This window comes from Siphateles boraxobius, unplaced genomic scaffold (assembly GCF_051911475.1).
Source record: "Siphateles boraxobius isolate OS27281-9 unplaced genomic scaffold, OSU_SipBor_1 65, whole genome shotgun sequence".
NCBI lineage: Eukaryota > Metazoa > Chordata > Actinopteri > Cypriniformes > Leuciscidae > Siphateles > Siphateles boraxobius.
This window is the reverse complement of record NW_027509192.1, coordinates 9,719,941-9,739,775: the sequence shown is the minus strand read 5'-3', so window position 1 is coordinate 9,739,775 and position 19,835 is coordinate 9,719,941. Positions and strand designations below refer to the sequence as shown.

General features: G+C 37.6%; 3 protein-coding genes across 3 annotated transcripts; all 3 read right to left on the bottom strand.

The window, feature by feature from the left end:
- Positions 1-3,423: 3,423 nt before the first annotated feature.
- On the bottom strand, positions 3,424-7,739 carry mxh (myxovirus (influenza virus) resistance H). Its single transcript, XM_077210814.1, has 13 exons — positions 7,447-7,739; positions 7,131-7,327; positions 6,900-7,037; positions 6,638-6,792; positions 6,023-6,161; positions 5,693-5,891; positions 5,513-5,591; positions 5,315-5,437; positions 5,090-5,222; positions 4,666-4,824; positions 4,486-4,562; positions 4,140-4,397; positions 3,424-4,039 (listed from the first exon to the last, which is right to left on the bottom strand). Exons 1-13 carry the CDS (start codon positions 7,494-7,496, stop codon positions 3,815-3,817), a joined length of 1,932 nt encoding a protein of 643 aa, XP_077066929.1. The 5' UTR covers positions 7,497-7,739; the 3' UTR covers positions 3,424-3,814.
- Positions 7,740-9,197: 1,458 nt separating this feature from the next.
- Positions 9,198-11,890, bottom strand: LOC143720882 (uncharacterized). The gene is made up of 4 exons (XM_077210807.1): positions 11,720-11,890; positions 11,321-11,414; positions 10,338-10,431; positions 9,198-10,170 (listed from the first exon to the last, which is right to left on the bottom strand). Exons 1-4 carry the CDS (start codon positions 11,739-11,741, stop codon positions 9,463-9,465), a joined length of 918 nt encoding a protein of 305 aa, XP_077066922.1. The 5' UTR covers positions 11,742-11,890; the 3' UTR covers positions 9,198-9,462.
- An 868-nt stretch (positions 11,891-12,758) lies between these two features.
- On the bottom strand, positions 12,759-14,640 carry LOC143720888 (uncharacterized). The gene is made up of 4 exons (XM_077210817.1): positions 14,279-14,640; positions 14,105-14,198; positions 13,927-14,014; positions 12,759-13,849 (listed from the first exon to the last, which is right to left on the bottom strand). Exons 1-4 carry the CDS (start codon positions 14,316-14,318, stop codon positions 13,157-13,159), a joined length of 915 nt encoding a protein of 304 aa, XP_077066932.1. The 5' UTR covers positions 14,319-14,640; the 3' UTR covers positions 12,759-13,156.
- Positions 14,641-19,835: the final 5,195 nt, after the last annotated feature.

The following is a 19,835-nucleotide window of genomic DNA, read 5'->3' as shown; positions in this document are numbered from 1 at the left end:
CCAGTTGAGAACTCACGAAGAGCTTATAAAATGTGTAAAGGAGTCAGAACAGCACCAGGAATTACACACAAATGAAGATCTGCTGCAAGGAGATGGCGCTTCTGTAATGAGCAACATTGTATGATGACAGAAACCAGGTATGCTTGTGCATTCTGTCCTTTTTAGGGTTGTATCATGTGACATCACATTGTGTTTTTAATCAGTCGTATGTCTTTGGTCTGTGTTGCATTCATATTTCAGTCATACCACACCAGAGTTCATTTGGAAGTGGATTGAGACCCCATGAAAAGGTGGGACTCTGGTGGTGCTCTTTGTTTTGCACACCATGTGTAATGATAGCAGTTTGTTTTATTGGCAACCCTGTCTAGTAGTTATGTCAAAGTTATGACCAGAAATGTATGACCAACTTGTAATACCAGTCAAAGCAGTTTATGCATCCTTCCTCACTCTTTTTTGCCATTGAAACATTTCAGGGATTACAATATTGGTATTGCATCAAGACAGCTATTTCCAATCATATACTTGTAGTAGTCATAATAGGCCTACAATGTTAGGGGTAACACATTACAAGTAACTTGAGTTACGTTATCAGATTACTTTTTTTCAAGTAACTAGTAAAGTAACGTATTACTTTTGAATTTACTACAAAATATCTGAGTCTGCAAGTCACTGTTTTTCTGACTGAAAACTCTCCTTTCCCTATGTTGAGAAAAATTGTATGTGCAGAGGTATTGTGTGCGCTGTGTAAACACTATAGTTAGTTTTAGACTAAATGTGAGCAGGCATTTACTTTTCTCACTCGCAAAAAAAATAAAAAATCCGAATTACTCAAATTTTGAACTACAATCTCACAATATTACGCAAACTTACAATAACTAAATATATTAAATTACAAAAATATACTTTATAAACCAATGTCTTTGCTGCTGAATTTCAATGATCCACTTCAACCTGTACTAATAAGCTAAAATGACTTTAGATAAACATCACATTTGTTTTTTTGTTTTTTAATTATTTTATTGCTGAAGTAAGCCTGTTGAACTTTCTTCTCCTGCATCCTATTCTTTGACCCAAAATGACAGCACAGCTGAAAGGTTTGTTTGTGATGCTGCACCCTCTACTGTACAGGAGTGAATTTGCATTTCCTTCAGCCTGAGGCTTATTCATTTTACTAGCAGACACACCCGGTCAGTTTAAATCTAGATTAAAAACACATCTCTTCAACCTGGCATACACATAGAACACTATACATTCCTATTATTCAAATGATTATTAGGCTGCATAAATTAGGTTAGCCTAAGCAGGAACACTTCCTATAACACCTGATGAACTCGCTACATCATAAAAAGAATGGCATCTACGCTAATTTTAGTCTTTCTGTTTATTCCAAAATTTTCTGTAATCAGCCGGATCCGGGCCGTATCCAGATCAGATGGTGGACCTGCGCTTAGACACGACCACAACGCATCCCTGAAGTGTCAGCAGAGATTGTGTCAACTAGACTGTCCCCTTTGAAGGCCTCATTGACACGACAGCCATCGGCACTGATCCTCGACAAACTCATCCCCATGCGCGTGATGACTCCGATCTTCAACCAGATGAACTGAATAATATAATGTTCCGATCCAATCTGAATTCTGACCAATAATACTGCCTGAATCATACACGGTTCGTTCGTTGGCCAGAGGAGAACTGGCCCCCGACTGAGCCTGGTTTCTCCCAAGGTTTGTTTCTCCATTCTGTCACCTGATGGAGTTTTGGTTCCTTGCCACTGTTTTTCCCCTTTCTTTGCCTTTGTCGCCATTAGCTTTTGACTTGCTTAGTTGGGGACATTTAATTTTATATTTAACAATAGTATTACAACATTATTTTCCTGTAATCTCTGATAAGCTGCTTTGAAACAATCTGCATTGTAAAAAAGCACTATATAAATAAAGGTGACTTGACTTTACTTACTTTTGGTGTGAAATGGGCCTTTACATTCGCCATAAATAGAACATTATTAAAAACAAACAAGCAAGCCCAGCACAGGTGAGAAAAAGTAGCACAAAAGTAATATAACGCATTGCTTTCCATAAAAGGTTACTAAGTAACGCAGTTAGTTACTTTTTTAGGGAGTAACGCAATATTGTAATACATTACTTTTAAAAAGTAACTTTCCCCAAAATTGGTCATATAGCTTTTACCCACTTAAATGGGTATGACCAAAGTCTGGAAAAAATTGTAAGACTTTATTTTACAGTGTCCTTATTACACGTTATAGTTACTATAGTAATGACTTTAGATTATGCATAATTACATGCAACTGAACCAAACCCTAACCCTATAACGTAGCTGATAATTAGACTCAGAACTTAAATGTATAACTACACTGTAACAAGGACACCTTAAAAAAGTGGGTTACACTTCAATGTGTCCTTGTTACAGCGTAATTATACATTTAAGTACTGACTGAGTAATACTAATTAACTACATGTACTTATTATAGGGTAGGGTTAGGATTAGGGTTTGATTTAGTGTTCGTTGCATGTAATTATGCATAATTTACTGTTATTACTGTAGTAAGTAAATGTAATATTTGTAACAAGGACAATGTAAAATAGTGTTAGCAAAAAGTGTAACCAAATAAACAAACAGATTGTGTTTTTTCATCCTGCTGAAGTTCACAGATGAATTAATTGTTTGGAGTCTTGATTCAGTTATGAATAAACTTACCAATTTGTTGGTCTTTGCAGAATTTACTCAATTAAGGATGAATTTAAAAGCAAATGATGTTAATGGGCCCCATTAAGGAAGCATGCATTGCATTTTGTTGGGGGTTTGATGAAAGAATGGGTCATCGTGGATGTTTAGGCTCTTGTGCTCTCATCCACACTATGTGTATTTTAGGGTTGTGTTAGTCCTGCATCACAAAATATGTTACCCATGGCTACATCATGGCTGAAGAGATGTGCTATATTTTACAACCATCTCTGCCTCAAGCTATGTGCTTTCCATGTTGTAATTTGAAACATGCATTATTAGGTCATCCTGAGCAGGCAGTTCACATTTCTTTTTAGTGAATCAATTGAGCGAGCAGGATTTGTTCTTGAATTAGATTGATCAGATTTGCATTTTATTTAATTTCACTTGACAGGATTCATTAATAAAATAATCTATAAGCACTCATAAGCCACTGTATATATTAAATAATCACTGTATAAGCCAATGAAATGTGAGTCATTTTAATCAATGAAAAGATAAAAAACTTTTTTGTCTTTCTTTTAGTGTGATTTTCCAGTTTTTCTAACACAATAACAAATAACAATACGAGGTTATGTTGCACTGTATGATAAGAAATTGATTTCTGTCTATTTAAAAATATATGCGAAAACTTATGACATTTTATATGAATGAAGGCCTATTATTTGTAACATAATTTAAGTATACATGTCGCCATGTTTTGGTAAATTGTTGTTAGAGAAAAACAAGCTATCCATTTTTTTATTCTCATCTTTATTACAGTAGGTCAGCAAACTGTCACTGATGGTTTGTCATTTACAAATGTTATATAGTTAAACACAGTAATTTATCTGGAGGGTTTATTATTTCAGATATCTATTTTTAAATGGAGCTTAAACAGGTTCAATCTGATCAAATAGATTAAAAAAAAATCGATATGTTCATTAAACCCCACAAACACTGGACTCTTTGTAAGAAGATTATAATGTTGATCATCATCTTTCCATTGCTGCTGACCATAAAATAGCCTGTTTCATTTTTAGTGGCTGGTCCATTATGTCAGAACAGCTCTTTACCAGAAAAAACTTCTGTCTCAGAGGTATATACTGATGCGTTCATGTGCCAGACGCAGCCGCTCCATGCGTTGGTATAAGTCTGTTCTCTTCCGACCAGCCTCTGAGTCCTCCAAGAGCAGCTTCACAACATCCGCTCCATCCCGCAGGTCCATCGCGTGAGCCCGCAGCATCACGGCAGCTTCCTTCAGTATGAACAGCAGGATCACCATAGGAATGTAGTCGGCCAGACGCTGATACACAATCTGTTTGATTGAGAAACCATGTGGGAGTTTTTCAGTGCAATAAAAAACAAATATTGAAGAACACGAGCAGCTAATACTGAAGTCAGAAACTGATTTACACCTCGTAGTAGATGATCAGTTTATCAGGTGTCAGGTTCCTGGTGTCGAACACAGCACAGTTGTTGGGTGAGGTTGCGTTCTCTCCTGTATCCAAACTGATGGACTCATACTGCTGTCTCATTTCCACAAACTTGAAGTCTACAATTTTCTGGGTAAAAATGGGATCCTGCGTGTACACAAGCTTCTCCATGTTAATGTACTCATGGATCCTCTTATCCACCTTGCATTCTTGTTTTGAGTGAATTTCATCAATATGGTTCTAAGGGAACATCAGAGATGTTATGTTTAAGACTTTTATTGTCTTTTAAGATTATTTAATGTGATCAACAAGTGTCATTTTAACACACCAGTATTACGTGTCTCAGATGAGGGAAGTTTGGGAAACACAGCTCACACACGACTCTAAACTCCTTTTGCACAATACCTAAGGTTATATTAAATGAGAACTGATATTATAAATAATTTCAAATATAAACCATATACAACGTAAAAAAAAAAGAAAAGTCAGTTAATGTTCAGGCAGATACCTCGGATGAGCTTCAAAGTATCCAATGCTGGTTGTTTAAGATCTCCAACATGTTTCTTTACCATTGATTCATACACACAGTAGTCACTGAAGGTCACCACTTCTCTCCCACGATGGGCCTCCTCATAATTTTCAGTCATCTCTTTTACAGACTCTCTAACTAAAATAAAATAAAAACCACAAATTATAAGATTAAAGGTCAATGGTTAAAGTTTTGTATGTTAGTTCCTCAAATTTGATTGGCTGAGCAGCAGCACTTTGGTCTTTTCACTGTATCACTCGCTATATGTCCAGCGAGGAGGAGCGAATGTAATTTGGGCCTAATGGGTGGAGATAGAATATCCTAATCGTGCTAAATCATACCAAGAGAAAAAAAACTGAAGAAAAATTGGTTCTAAATAATGTTATGTCACCATATGACGTACACGATGCTTTGGAGTTACTCAGATGACATTCCCATTGCTTGAACACCGGTCGAAGGAGCGAGTAGATGTTTCCATTGTCTGATTCTCCTGTTCTACACAACTCACTTATCTGGTCACCGAACTCCAGGATTTTCTACACGTACAGAGAAACAGAAGTTAATTTCAGCCAGGATTGCTCAGATATTGGACAATACAAGGAATAGCTAATGCTTGCACTTACTGTACCTTGCTGAGATAAGGCCCCATGCGCTCAAGCTCTAAAGGAGGACCATCATCATAACCCTTGAGCTCAACTCTCACTGCAGACAAGTTGATGTGAATTTGATCACTTAGAGATGGAAGTGAAGCCTGTAAAATAAGTAACAACTCATAATTTAAGTGTTTAGAGTAAGTTTCAGAATATTTTGCAATGTTTAGACTTGCCTTGATATGTGCGACCAGCTCTTTAGTGAGTCTGGTGGCCAGGCAGGATATTGTGGCTCTTTGCTCTTTAAGAAGATAACTGGTGGCAACAGAATAAAAAACTCTTAAGTGGCTTTGAACATTACATAAAATATTACAGATAAATGAAGAATATCTACCAGGTTAAATGCAACGTAATACCTGAAGTCCGTGTGACTGGCGAAGAACTCGTTTTCCTGTCTTGTGGCTTCAGCCAGAGAAACGTTTTCATTGATGTCACTCTGGCCTCTACATCGGACAATGGTGAAGCCCTTTTTGAGAGGAACCACTTTACCCTGCAGTACTTGTAAGATGTCAGCCTCTGCTCCTTTATCTACCAGGTCTGGCTTTGTCAATATTGCTGAAGCAATAAAAAGTGTTTGAACAGACATGAATGAAATTGCCGTGCGGTGATATTATGTGTTATATTTGTTATCTGTGTATCAAGGAAAACTAATTTTCTAATCTAAATACTCAGATGTGTAATAATACCTAAAGTCCTTGAGCCATCAGGATCAACACCCTGAGCCATTCTAAGTGCTTCTGTGGTTGCGATGTCAACATTGCAGGGAACAACAACTAAATTAATGGTTTCTTTTTTTCCAATGAATTTCAATATCAGGCGTCGAATCTGCAATCAATCAAAGGCTAATTTATAAGAAAATGAAGACCTGAAACATTTCAAACTGTAGTATGCATGTAACATCACCATGTTGCAGGTTTTATTCAGCAAGTGGTGTCCAGTTTTCAAATTTATTCTTTTATATTAAATTTTATAAATGTTTTTCTCATTTTTGGATGCACCTTATTTTACAGTACATGTACTTGCATGTACTTACACTGTACCAAGAAAATACTGGGTATTATAAGGTAACTACAGGGGTTAGTACCTAGTTATTACCCAGTTATTGTAATTACTGTAACAAGTACATAGTATGTACACGGGGAACATGACTGTAAGTACTTATTCTAGTAATAACGGGGTAATAACTAGGTAACCCTAACCTTAACCCATGTTATTACCATATTACCCAGTACTTGTAAATACGCTGCAAGTAAATTTAAGTGCACATACTGTAAAATGAAGTGCAACAATTTTCGTATCACCTGGTCTCCAATGTCTTCCGGTTGCCCTTTTACAGGTACTCTTGTTATACCAGGTAGATCGATCAGTGTGAGGTCACAAACATCAGGTGATGAGATCTCTAAACTGATGAGATCATCGCAGATTCCTACCCCATCTCCAGCAAGCTGATTTTGTGCTGTTAAAGACAAATACATACTTACTCAACATTCATTCATTCATTATATATTAAGCTATATTATAATGATTATTTATAAATGATAATAGCTTGATATATAGCCTCACCACTTCTGACGTAACTTTCAACTTGTGCGGGATCATTAAAGGTCTCTCGCACATCATTGTAAGAGATTATGCCGGTCCAGTTGCACCCACTTTTCAGTTTCCTGAGTTTAAGCTCCAGTGGACAGCGAGTTACAATACCTGAATGGACCATCAGAATATATAGATGCCTCCTAACGTAAGCAGAAGAATGTAAATAAGATATATACAGTGTATTATAGGTGTACAACATACCACTCCCACGAGGCAGAGCGACTCCTGACAGCGCCTCTAGAACAGAGCTTTTCCCTGAGCTCTGGTCTCCCACCACTGCAATGGACGGCAGTGCAAGTTCCCTCTCAATGCCAATCTGCCTCATGAAGTCAATCATCTCAATGTAGGGCCGAACCTGTGCTTCCCACTGCTGCAGGAATATTCCACTGTTCTCGGGACTTAAAAACACATTTGACAGTTACACTGAATTTGTTTCCAGAAAGAAGCATGGTTGATTTGCAGAATGTTTGAAGCCTGCTTTGTAAGTTTAAGTGCAGAATAAGAAAATGTTCCTTACCCATTTTCATCTGAAGAATCAAAATCCAATATTTCTGGTGAGCTGTCCATGACTGAAAGGATATAAATCTCACTGACTGATCCTATTTTTTTAAGTGCTTTCTTTTAGCGTCAAATGTGTTTTAATTAGAACAAATTTTAATTAGAAAGTTTGGTCAGAAAATAAGTCCGGGCAAATCAGTGTCAAATGCATACTATGAACCTTTTATAGGTTTAATATTGTCTGTGGTTTTGGGAGGGGGACTCCACAGATAACAATAGTAAACCATAAGCAGAATTTAGTTTTACAGAAAGGATATGGTCAGCACTTGAACTGACCTTGAGTTAGGGGAAAAAATAAGGGAAGAACAGAATGCAAATATACTGTGGTTTGGGCCATTATTTTATGGGAACTAGTTGATTTGTATAGCCATTGTATTAGTGTGTTTCATGTGCTTATTTTTCACCTATCACACTTGGAAAATAATTGTTTTCTTAAACTCCATTTTTAATAGTTTAACAGACTCAGATTCCACAATGAGTAAATTATTGAAAGACAGACGCTGTGCTGTATATTTAAGCTATGATATTATTGACGAGACATGAATGAGGAAACAGTTACCACAAAAGCTGAATTGCAAAATCTTATAAAAAGATGTTTTGTTTTGCCTTTTGCATTTGTTGTTTAATGCAAACATGCCATGCAATTTCAGTAAATGATTTGCATACATCTACAAAAAATTTCAAAAGCTATCCCTTGGGTTATGGGTTGCAGCTTAATGTATTATCTATTGTATTATAAAAATACTGTAGATGTACAACCTCAAAATACTATTTCAACATTACTTTATCTTGGGCACTGCAATTTTAGAATGCTGTGTCAGCAAAAAAAATGCAACAGTCAAATATATGACGTCTATCTAGCAGAAAAATGTTGTGGGGAAGAAGGTCCAGATAATGTATGAAGCATGGCTCAAACAAAAGTTACTTTCAAACCGAGTAGATTTCTATTGGTCAACACAGCAAATCCATGTAACCAACTTGAATCTGTTACAAAATCTGCAATGGGGAAATATTCCACCCTCATGTGTAATTCCAGTTTGCGTGGATCCCTATTAAAATTACTGCGAACATTGGTAAATGCAATCTCAATTTAAAGATGTTATTTCAAAGCTCGAAATGAGTCACCTCAACAGAAACTCTCTACAAAGAAAACAATAGGAAAACTTACTATCTCCATAAAAAAATATTTCTCATTTTGAAGGCTGCATCCTCCTGAGGTCACGTTTGTTGGTCACATACATACATCATTGAAGCTGCCTCATTTCAGAAAAGTAACCATTGCATTCCAAAGGAAGAATGATATTAGAGTAATTTATGCTCCATGAGGAATAACTGTCAATTTTATAATAGTTACTTTTCTGAAATGAGAAATCCTCAATGACATATGCAACCTTCAAAATGGGACACAGCTCTTCTTCTAGTCTAGTGCCCGGTTTCACAGACAAGGCTTAAAACTAGTCCCAGACCAAAATGCATGTTTGAGCTGTCTCAACTGAAAGCAACTTGCACTGACAGATCTTAAAACATGTCAGTGCCGCTGTTTTGTCTCAAAAGGCACAGCAGTAATGTACTTGTCTAAGCCACGTTTATAAAAAGCTATTTAAACGTTCTAAATGAACCAAGGCCTAATCCTGGCTTAATCTAAACCCTGTCTGTGAAACCAGGCCTACATTTTGTGGCACTAAATAAATATGAATGATTTAGCACAAAGACTGTAACAATAACTTTAATCAATGTATCCAAGAACCTGAAAATAGGGGGAATAAACTTAACATGAATCATCCATTATGTATTGTACTGAACTGCAATGAACTAGAACGTTACAGCTCTGAACGCAGCTGGGAACACATTTCCTCTAAATTTGTCTTAAGTAAAAGGGGCAACTTAACCTGAAACGCTTTACCTTAAATAATTTATTATTTTAAATACCTACAAAATGAGCAACATTGATGCTTTTAAGTGCTTCAGAATGATTTCAAAATCTTTCGATTAGTTTCTCGAACAAAAATATTAATCTTTTTCTGTCCTCGGCATATGGGGAGTGTGGTTCACTGTGTCCTGTGCCATTTGTCTCAAGAGCCATGGCGGTTAAAGTCTCTCTGTCTCTTTCAAGGGCCGCTCTGTCCCGCTCCAGTCTCGCTCTGTCCTGTTCCAGAGACGCTCTTTCCCTGTCAATTGCAGCTCGGTCTTTTTCCAACTGCGCTCTGTCTCTCTCCAATGCCGTTTTCTCTCTGTCTGCGACACATCTCTCGCGCTCCAACAGCACTCGTTCTCGGCCCAGGTCTGCGTGCTCCTTCTCCAGAAGCTGTCGCTCTCTTCTGAGTTTGGCTCTTTCAAAGTGTAGCTCATCATGAGTCTCTGGGGGGCTTTTTTCCATCGGTCTCTCTTTCACGCTTTCTGCTGTATCTGATGAGGGTCCATCATCGGCTACCATCGCTTGAGTATTGACCTCGATGACTGAATGAGTCAGTAATTCTAAAATATCACTCCCCATTTCTACCTGATACATCTTCTTGCAAGGCTGGGCCGCACATTCGGTCTCATCCGCCAGGTTGGTCAGTAAGCTCGGTTTAGGAGGGTCGACGTCAGTGGGATCGCCATCTACTGCCTTTTCCATGAGTCTGAACCACCGCCAGGATTCAGGTTTAACCGTTTCGACATCCTTCGCAAGAGCTTTTAAAACCTAGGCAAAAAGCATAGAGAAAACTACATTAGGACAATTACATGCCAATATATTTAATTTATAACTAGATTTGTATATTTTCTGAATAAAATAAAGTATGAGTGGTGTGCAGCTATACACGTAAATAATTTTAATAATTTAAGACAGACCCTGTTCATCCATCTTACCTTGTATTTGCATTTTAAGTTTTCCCACTTTCGTTTTGCTCTTTGAGAAGTAATATTTCCATCCAGGTTTGATTTTGTCTCTTGAATGAACATCCTACACACAGAAAACTCTCTTTGTCAATTTCTCTTTTGCAATTGAATATAGATTACGACTGGGTTTTTTAGAACTGTTTGGTGGCACTAATGTCTATGAAAAATTTGAGATATTTAATTTAAAAAAAAAGAAAACTTTTTTTTCTTTACATTTTTAGGGCTGTCAAAATGAATGTTTACTTAAGAGATTAATTAAATGTTTAACACAATTTTTATATTATTATATTTATAATTTTATCTGTAGATTTTTTATATTGTTATTTAATATTTTAGGAATCATTTCTGAAAATATATTGTATTTGAACCATCACTTGTGCTGTTTATTTCTAGTGAGATCTCTTTTGCCATTGTGACCTTAATCTGGCTTGTTTGGTGCTGTAAGAAAATATTCTCTGTAAATCTGATTTGTAACTTTATTTATTGTGAAGACTGCCCCAATTATTAAATGTATTTAATTTAACATTAAATTGCAATCTAACTAATCTAAAGTGGGTAGCAACAAATACATAATCAACTTAAAATAAGTAAACCATAACTAAAGATTTGCCAAATATTTTAAATGATTAAATATTATTATAAATTGCATTGCAACTTATAAAAAAATAAACGTAAATAACTGATATACAATACAGCCAATAATTAATATAAATCAATATTTGTAATGTTAGTATTACACAATAGAAATGGGTTGTTATCATTACGAAGTATGTGTCTTTATATATTAGAAAGGGGGTTACCATAAATGGGGGTCCCTGTTAAGAAAAATGTAAAACCCCTTTATTAAGAGTTCTTTATTGCAAAACAATTGTAACAACAAACAATAAGCATAGAAAATGAGAATACAAATAGCATGTACAACAGATGCAAAATGAATCACAATGAATACATACTCCCAGCCATTTCTGCATGTGTTTCTCCAGCCTGAGAATAAATAGCCATGGGCCATACGCCACCTGATCAGTGTCTCTGTGTCCTTGTGAGACCCTGAAACAGAACCGCAATGCAAACAAACAGGACAATATGAATTCACTATAGGTTGGTACAAATGTTTTTAAATACAAAACAAACAGCCCAGTCAAACCACATTATAAACACTGATAACTCACAGTCTGAAATAATAGTAATAAATCCTTATTTATTAAGCTAATGCAAACTGCGCATGTCATGTACATTAAACTGGTTTTAAATCCACGGTGAATTACATATGAACTCATAAAAGAGAGTTACAGAAATGTGCTTAAGTTTTGCATGCGTGCAGACACAGTGCAGCTTTACAGAATGACACTCACACTGTTGAGATGGTTGCGCCATTTCTTAAAGTGAGAGAGGTGGCCAAACTCTTCTAATGAGATATAAAGTGATATCATGAATATTATGGATTTCTTTCACTTCTTCATCAACCGTTTGTGTGTCTGTTGCAGACAGCCCTTCTTCACAGCTTTTTCCCGTTTCTAACAGACAGACGAATGATGTCAGATTATTGCCCTCTAGCGGCCAGGAGCAAAACAGCAGAATGAAATTCCATTTCATATTCAGTTATAAATACTAAATCTACACGTCTTATTAGAAATCGAGTCTAAATCCAGCAACAACAAAAAGCGCTAAATCATTTTTTAAAGCTAATGAAATAAAAGCTAAAATAAAATACAACAGACATGTTATAGTTATAAATATTATTAAAAACTTAAACTAAAGGAATATTAGAAAAGTTTCCTGCAAGTAGGCTAACTGAAATAAGATGAAGCACTAAAATCACTGGAAAAATAAAATAACTGCGAGGAAAAAAACTAAAACTGAAAAACTAATAGAAAATTAAAAAACACATAAAATTAACATGAAAACTGAAAATATAAAAATAAAAGTTAGTTCAAAAGATTATTCAGAACTAGTAAAATAGCACTGATCAACAGTCACTGGGTAAATGATTTGGCAAATTTCATCTTTTTATTTTATCTGCATTATTTAATAGTATTAAAATACATTTATCATAATAATATAATTTTTTTATTTTTTTCATTTCATATTTTGTTAACATTTGAGTGAAAATTACACTTAAAAACTGTGAGACCAGTTGTTACACTTAATCTATATATTTTTTAGTTATAGGTTTATTGTTGAGCACCTTACCGCTCACTGAAAAAACATTGACCCTTTGTGACTAAGTTGTCACAAATGGAACCTGCCATTAAACAGCTTTTTATACTTTTTAACAAACTTTTAACACTAAAGTAACGAACAATAAAATCTAAAGCTACAGCTAGTAAAACCCTGGTAAACTATATTCAATTCTCCCTTGCACATCTGAATGAAAACAGTGGACCGCCAATCTTGGCTTTTGACCTTTATTGTATGGCACAAACGGTATACTTTACTGACAGACACTATTATATTACATTATATCAGAAACAAAGCATCACATTCTGTGTTTCTTAGTCAACACTCACAAATAATTTAACAAATCTCAAAAACATTTTAATTTAGCGGCCCTTGTGCACCCTGCCAATGTATGTGGTAAGTGAACTCCAGTCAAGTCAAGAGTGTGTTTGACAAAGGTGATTGATTTACGAGTGAAAATTACAACAAAAAAATAATAATAATTTGAATATAGTCAAAAATAAGGTGTTTAAATGTCTCTTCAGACTGCAAAGACAACAACTCAAGGAGCGTTCAGATATCCCATATCTCACAGTATTTTCCCTGAGGTTTGCCTCATTCTCAGAGGTGCTTCACATTTTTTCAATCACTCTCTCAAGTAAGAATATTAATTTGTCTCTGTTCTTTTGATGATGGCAGTCCAGTCCATTGCATCCTGAACTGCTTTTTACGTGATTTGTGAAAACTGCCGACTTTCTGTCTTTTTCAAGGGCTGCTCTGTCCCTGGCCAATGCGTCTCTGTCTTTCTGCAGTCGGGCTCTGTCCTGTTCCAATGACGTCTTGTCTCTTTTAACCGCAGCTTTGTCCTTCTCTACCTGGGATCTGTCCCGGTGAAGAGCTGCTCTTTCCCGTTCTGCAAGGGCCCTTTCCCGCTCCAGAAGGGCTTTTTCTCTGTCCAGGCCTCCAAGCTCTTTCTCTAGAAGCTGTCTATCTCTTTGAAGTTTGGTTCTCATGATGTCCAATGAATAGCTCTCTGCTGTCTGTTTGCCTTTTTGTATTCCCTCCTTAACCAGATGTGGTTTGGTGGCAGCGGGCACGTTCACAGATGTTCCTTCCTCTTCCAGGAATTCCAATATTTCCCCTCCGACTTTAATCTGGCGTAACCTCTTACTCGGATGAGGTGCATTATCATTTTCAGCTTCTGACGTGATCACTTGCTGGCTGATCTTTTCTTCAAACTCTTCACTCAGAGCATCGTCCATGAGATTGAACCATTTCCAGCAGGTGGGGTTCTTCTCCACGCCAGTGGGAGGATATTTTGCATCCTTGTAATGAATTGGTAAATTCATTAAACTGTTGAATATGTTGGCATTTGAAAAACACAATTGGCAGTGAGACCAACCTTGTATCTTGCCTTCAGGTTTTCCCACTTTTTGGCAATCTGCTCAGTTGTCATCTTTTCATCAAGCCCCATTTCTCTGAGTATTGCACTAGGGGGGGAACAATTAACAATATAATAACTTTCAATCAGAATACAGGCTGTGAGAGATCAGTGCAAATTCTAAGGATACAAATCGCACCTCCAGGCAGTTTTTGACGAATTTTTCCTCCCGTCAAAAAGCGCTGAGTTGCTCGACCGCAGCTGTATCAGTTTTGTGATATCCTCAGTAGACACTAGTGCACATAAAAGAGCCAGTTAGTTAGCTTAATACTCACATTACGTATTAGTTTCGCGCAAAAAACGAACGACTTACTTTTATAGATGTGTTTAGAGCTGGTCGACGCTGAATCCATATTTTATATCACTTCGTAAAACAGATTTCTAGGGCCCTTAATAGTGCACGTTGGCAGTGTGCTTATGTTAACATTCCCTCCCAAGGAAAATGGCGCCGTACGAGCATATCCTGGATAGGTTGCCTACGAAGTGCCCTTATATTGAAGGAGCGAATATGCGTCTTTAGAAGGCTTATAAAACTACTTAAAGAAATGCAAAATCTAGTTGGACCTAAACAGAATTACTATGTGTGCTTAAAACATTCAACTCAAACTCACTAACGAGCTCTTTCTGTTGCTACTGACTAGGCTGGAAAAGACCAAACCATAGACCAAAGAAAGGAATTAACATTAAACGGGGCGTGGCTTATTGGACCGGAGGTTGTTTCTATTATGTATAAATAATCATTTTTAGCTCCTCACTTTGTATTTTCAATTAAAAGACTATTTAAGTATTTTAGTGTCCTTATTTAGGTTTACATTCTTGTCATACGGTATTCACAAACAACTAGGATTGGTCTATCCCGAACAGCGCTGAGAAAAATAACAGGCACCATTGGACAAAACAATCATGTGACAACTATTTCTTTTCTCAGCGATGATCAGAATTGACCAATCAAGGTCGTTTGCGAAGATGAGGATTTTTAAAAATAATTTTTTCCTGGGTCAGTTTTGCATGCTAACTTTTAATAAAGGCTATTGGTAGATTTAACCAATTATACTTTTTAGTGAACAAAGGTATCGAATAATAACGCCCTGAGATCTTTAATGCACGCGTGGAGGTTGCGGTTCTCTGCCATACGCCACCTGGAGGTTGACAACTTTTGTCCCATAGAAAACATAACCAAGCAACACATTTCCACCCAATGGTGAGGGGGAGATATTAGATATCCCAATATAAGCAGATGGTCGTTGTGTTTAGGATATGAAAAAGTAGGCTACATAATTTTACAAGATTAAAATTTAAAAGTTTAAAGAATAGTTGGGTCACTGAAAGTATGCCCTTTTCTCAGTGAAAAAAACATCACTCATGATATCACTCTACCAAGGCACGACGTGAGATGGGTTATAATTAATATAATAATAATGGGTTATAAACATCTCCACGTGAGATTTACTTATAAAATATGTACAGTGCTCTTTATATAGGTCTAAATAAACAGCTGCTATTACAGATCTTCATGTATGTTTGAAATCTCAACCAATGCATTTGACCTTTACAAGCCTCTGCTAAACTATTAATAATAGGGAGGGACTTCTTCCCTAATGAAGAAACAGTCAACAACTCCTGTCAGGATGGAGTGTCAACATACAATTCATCAACTAATTGGACAAGAGAGATGTGGCCCAGTTAATGGGTAGATCTGCCAAGCAAATGCATAAAACTTTCAGATGCATTTAAAAGGCAGGAAAGGTGTAAGTATGGCATGCCGTTTGTGTAAAAAAAAATGTTTGATTGATTTGTAGGCTAACAATGCGTTTGTCTATGTCTATATTGTTAAACATGTATTGACATTCTACAACCCGACAAGCGCCTAATCACCATGTTCAACCTGAGAAAACAAGACTCAGACTCAGAGAGGGCTAACATACTGATCCAACAAAACCAGACAAAGTCTATGTTGCTGTCTGTCGGCGTCTGGTGGTGCACTGTGAATTGGCCTATAGTTTTTATGTTTCATCTTCATGCTCCGTCTTAATGTTTATAGTTTTAGGGTGCTTTCACACGTGGTTCGATTGCCTGGTTTAAAGATTCTGATTTTGCCAAGTAAAGACATAAAGACATGTTCCTGGATTAACATCTTTTGTTGAGCCTGGAACAACATTCCTGTCCAAAAACACAGTCCTAACACTCCTACCCCTAAACCTAACCCTATCCTAATCAGAGGGAAATGATTGGTGAATTAGAATGATGTAAAAGCCTCTAACCCTTGTTTTAAGCCTAAGCATATCCCTCAATTTGACTGGTTGATTGTAATGTTGATCCAGGAATATGTTCTGCTTGGTGAAATCACGTTCACCCCCAAACCTTTTTATGTGGACTCAGGTACGGTTCACAGGTGCGCACCTCAGTTCGGAGAGCAGTGTTCACATCATCCAAACAAACTGAACTCCGACGTCAATCGCACCCGAGTGCTGACCAAAAGTGCTTGTAGCATCCCAACAGATTTTGTTTTTGGCACAAACAGAATGCCAATATTTTATCAAAACAGCCTTTCATAAACAACAGAAGATGACATAAACAAAGAACATACACATCTAATTTTTTCATACAGCCCTCCTGTAGTAAACAATTTTATCCCTTAAAACTCATCTTTGATCACCAAAATTACATATTTAAAAGTTTTTTAAATCTCTTCATACCTTAAAATAGCTTTAATGTAACTCTACATTTCGCCTTATTTAGTAAACGAAGTTCTATGAATATGCAAATTAGCCCCGCCTCCACTCACTTACACCAGCTCAGAGATCGATTGATTACAAGGTAGTTTGTGACGTCAAACACCAGCGATTTCAAACCATGCAGTTTTAAGGAGAAAATACTCAGCAATTGTGTGACTTATGCATTTGCACATGGTTTGTCTTAAAGCATATTAAAAATACCTAATAGACATATAAACAACATTAAAGGTTGATTTTCACAGGGGGACTTTAAGTACACAAAGACATGGACAAATGTAGCAAAAAGCAGTCGATTCCTTTCTGGCACATATTGAACATCATACAGAAGTGGAACGAGCAAAACTCTGTTACATCGATATATTGCCCACTCTACTTTATCGAATTGATAACAAAATGCATTTTGCATCATTAGTTCAGTCATGTGCAAGGGTGTCTTTTGTTGTCCAGCGTGGCGCAAGGGGGCTAATCTCTGTGCATATGTCCTTAAAAGCACTGATGCTGTTTTCCTCTTAAATTATTAAGCTTCTTCAGCAGCTTTAAACCATTGAGAGAAGATTAGTGAGGTTATTCTGTGACGGTGTGTTTGTGCGTGCGCGTGTGCACATGAAGTGTGTAAGGTTGGTGGTGTGTTTGTGTCTTCTACGTTCTGTTTGTGCAAGGATGCTATTCAATATCTCAATGTGAGCACTCCAACAGAGGCTGATCGATCCAACAGTGCCAATTAAACCTCAAGCCCTTGTCTTTCAGAATCACGTTGGCCCTTATGTAAGGTGTTGCATCTGTCACTCAAATGACCAAAATGTCATTGTGGATCAAATCTGGATCAAATACGGATGTGTATTTAACATATTTAGGTGTATAAATACAATCTTATTAGCACATGCATGTGTTTTTATTCTCAACAGAGCTTTTGAGAGAATTTTTGACATGCACTGTATTGTAATTTCCCTCTATGTAAATCTGTGTCTCTCTAATCCAGCAGTCTGTATCCTGTGTTGGGGAAGAAGAGGGGGTTATATGTGTCTCTGTAATCTTGCTATGTCTGTGTGGAACTGTGTTGGTAATCCTGCTGTGTGTGTGTGTGTGTGTGTGTGTGTGTGTGTGTGTGTGTGTGTGTGTGTGTGTGTGTGTGTGTGTGTGTGTGTGTGTGTGTGTGTGTGTGTGTGTGTGTGTGTGTGTGTGTGTGTGTGTGCGTCCGTGTGTGTGTGCGTCCGTGTGTGTGTGCGTCCGTGTGTGTGTGTGTGTGTTCGCTCGAGTGTGTGTCTTCAATGTAATCCTATGACAGCGAGGATGACTGTTGTGCACGTGAATGGTTGTCAAAGTTAAAGCATACATGCCTTGTGCGTTTAGTATCATTTTACGCCGTATGGCTAGCTGCACAGGCACACTTGACTCCATGTGTGGGCAGGGTTTGACATCATCAGCCGTCATTGCGGCACTGAGGTGATACGGGAGGGCAGGGCCTGGATCAGGAAAGACATTTGGCTTGATCTCTAATTTACCAGAGGCGTGGCTGGGGGAGGGGAACGAACGGTTCGGAATGACAAATTGGAGTTATGATGAAGATAGTAAGTAGTCTCAGATCAGCTGTTCCAACTTTTTAACCATTATGGAAAAATCTAAAAATCTGGTCTCATGTTGCAGATACTGTGGGTTTAAAAAATGGGAATGTGTATTAATCCAGGTGTTTGAGCGGTCAGTAGTGGTGATGAAGTTGCAATTTAGTAACTTTATATGTAATATCAAACATTACACTTGATTATAATCAAGTAGGCCTACTTCACATCTGCTTTGGTATGTTGGTCAACACATCAAAATATGTGTATGTAACAGAGGCCAACTAGTAAGAGCTGTGAATGTAAACCTCACTTCCCTGGCCTCCAAGCGGGAACTCCCTGCATGGTTTCCGCTTGGAGCGGGGCGAGTAGGACCGGAGGGGTTACACTGGTGCCGTGACCCAGATGGAAGTGGGGTTTAGGGGGTGAGTGTGAAGGACGTAGGCTAGTAAGAGCCGTGCATTTAAACTTCACTCCCCTGGCCTCAAGAGGCACTGTAGCGACTGACGCTGGAGGCTGCGGTCTTTAGCGTCCTTGTTAGTCCGCCCGCCTCCCACTCCGAATCCCGCTCAGAACAGGTCAAGGATTACATTTGGTGCCGTGACCCGGTTGAGAGTGAGGTTTAGAGGGGTGAGTGTAATGGAGGCCAACTAGTAAGAGCTGTGCGAGTGAACCTCACTCGCCTGGCCACAAGAGGCACTGTAGCAACTGACGCTAGAGGCTGCGGTCTTTAACGTCCTTGTTAGTCCGCCCGCCTCCCATGTCGGAGACGCCAGTTCGAGTCCCCCTCGGAGCGGGGCGAGTAGGACTGGAGGAGTTACACTTCTTTAAAACATAACAAAAGATGATTAAAATATGAATCAAAATGTACTTTAAAGTTAAACGTTTAGTTTGACCTTATTACAAAGTGCACCTTTTTTAAAACCGTGCTTGTGTTAAGAAACATTATGATACTCTCTTTAAGTAAACGTAAGTAGCATTTTATTTTATTCATATTAGGCTATCTGCAAGTCCCCCCTTTTTTTACACATATAGGCTACGTTTAAGTTTTGAAGTACACTTCAAGTGCACATTACATTCAAATAACACTTATTTTAACTCTCTTTTTTTTTTTTACTAGGGGTTGATATAGCAAAGGTGGAGGTAGGAATGGATGCTCAATAAAAACTGAGCTACACTGCAGCGGGTTTAGCGATGGAGCGCGCGTCGCGAGAGTAGAGGATAGGCAGCACTATTTATAGCTAATCCTGTTTAAGCGAGGTCATGCTCTCTACCGTCCCTGAGACAGAGCAGTGGAGTTAAATGCTCGCGTGCCAGCGTACGAGGAGCATCGCCTGCGCTTTTGGTTCATCGTACCAAAAAAAACAACAACAACACATCCCCAGAGGCTATTTAGCATTATAAATATCACAGGGGATTTTTCTATGCTTGTTTGGCTTATATGGGAAGACACATTACAACTATTTTCAGAATTTTTTAAAAAAAAATTTATAAATAGTAGCCTATTCTTCAATAGCTTCTATCCTCAATCTTTAAAAAAAAACAAAAAACGATTTCACTCTTATATTAGATGTGGCGG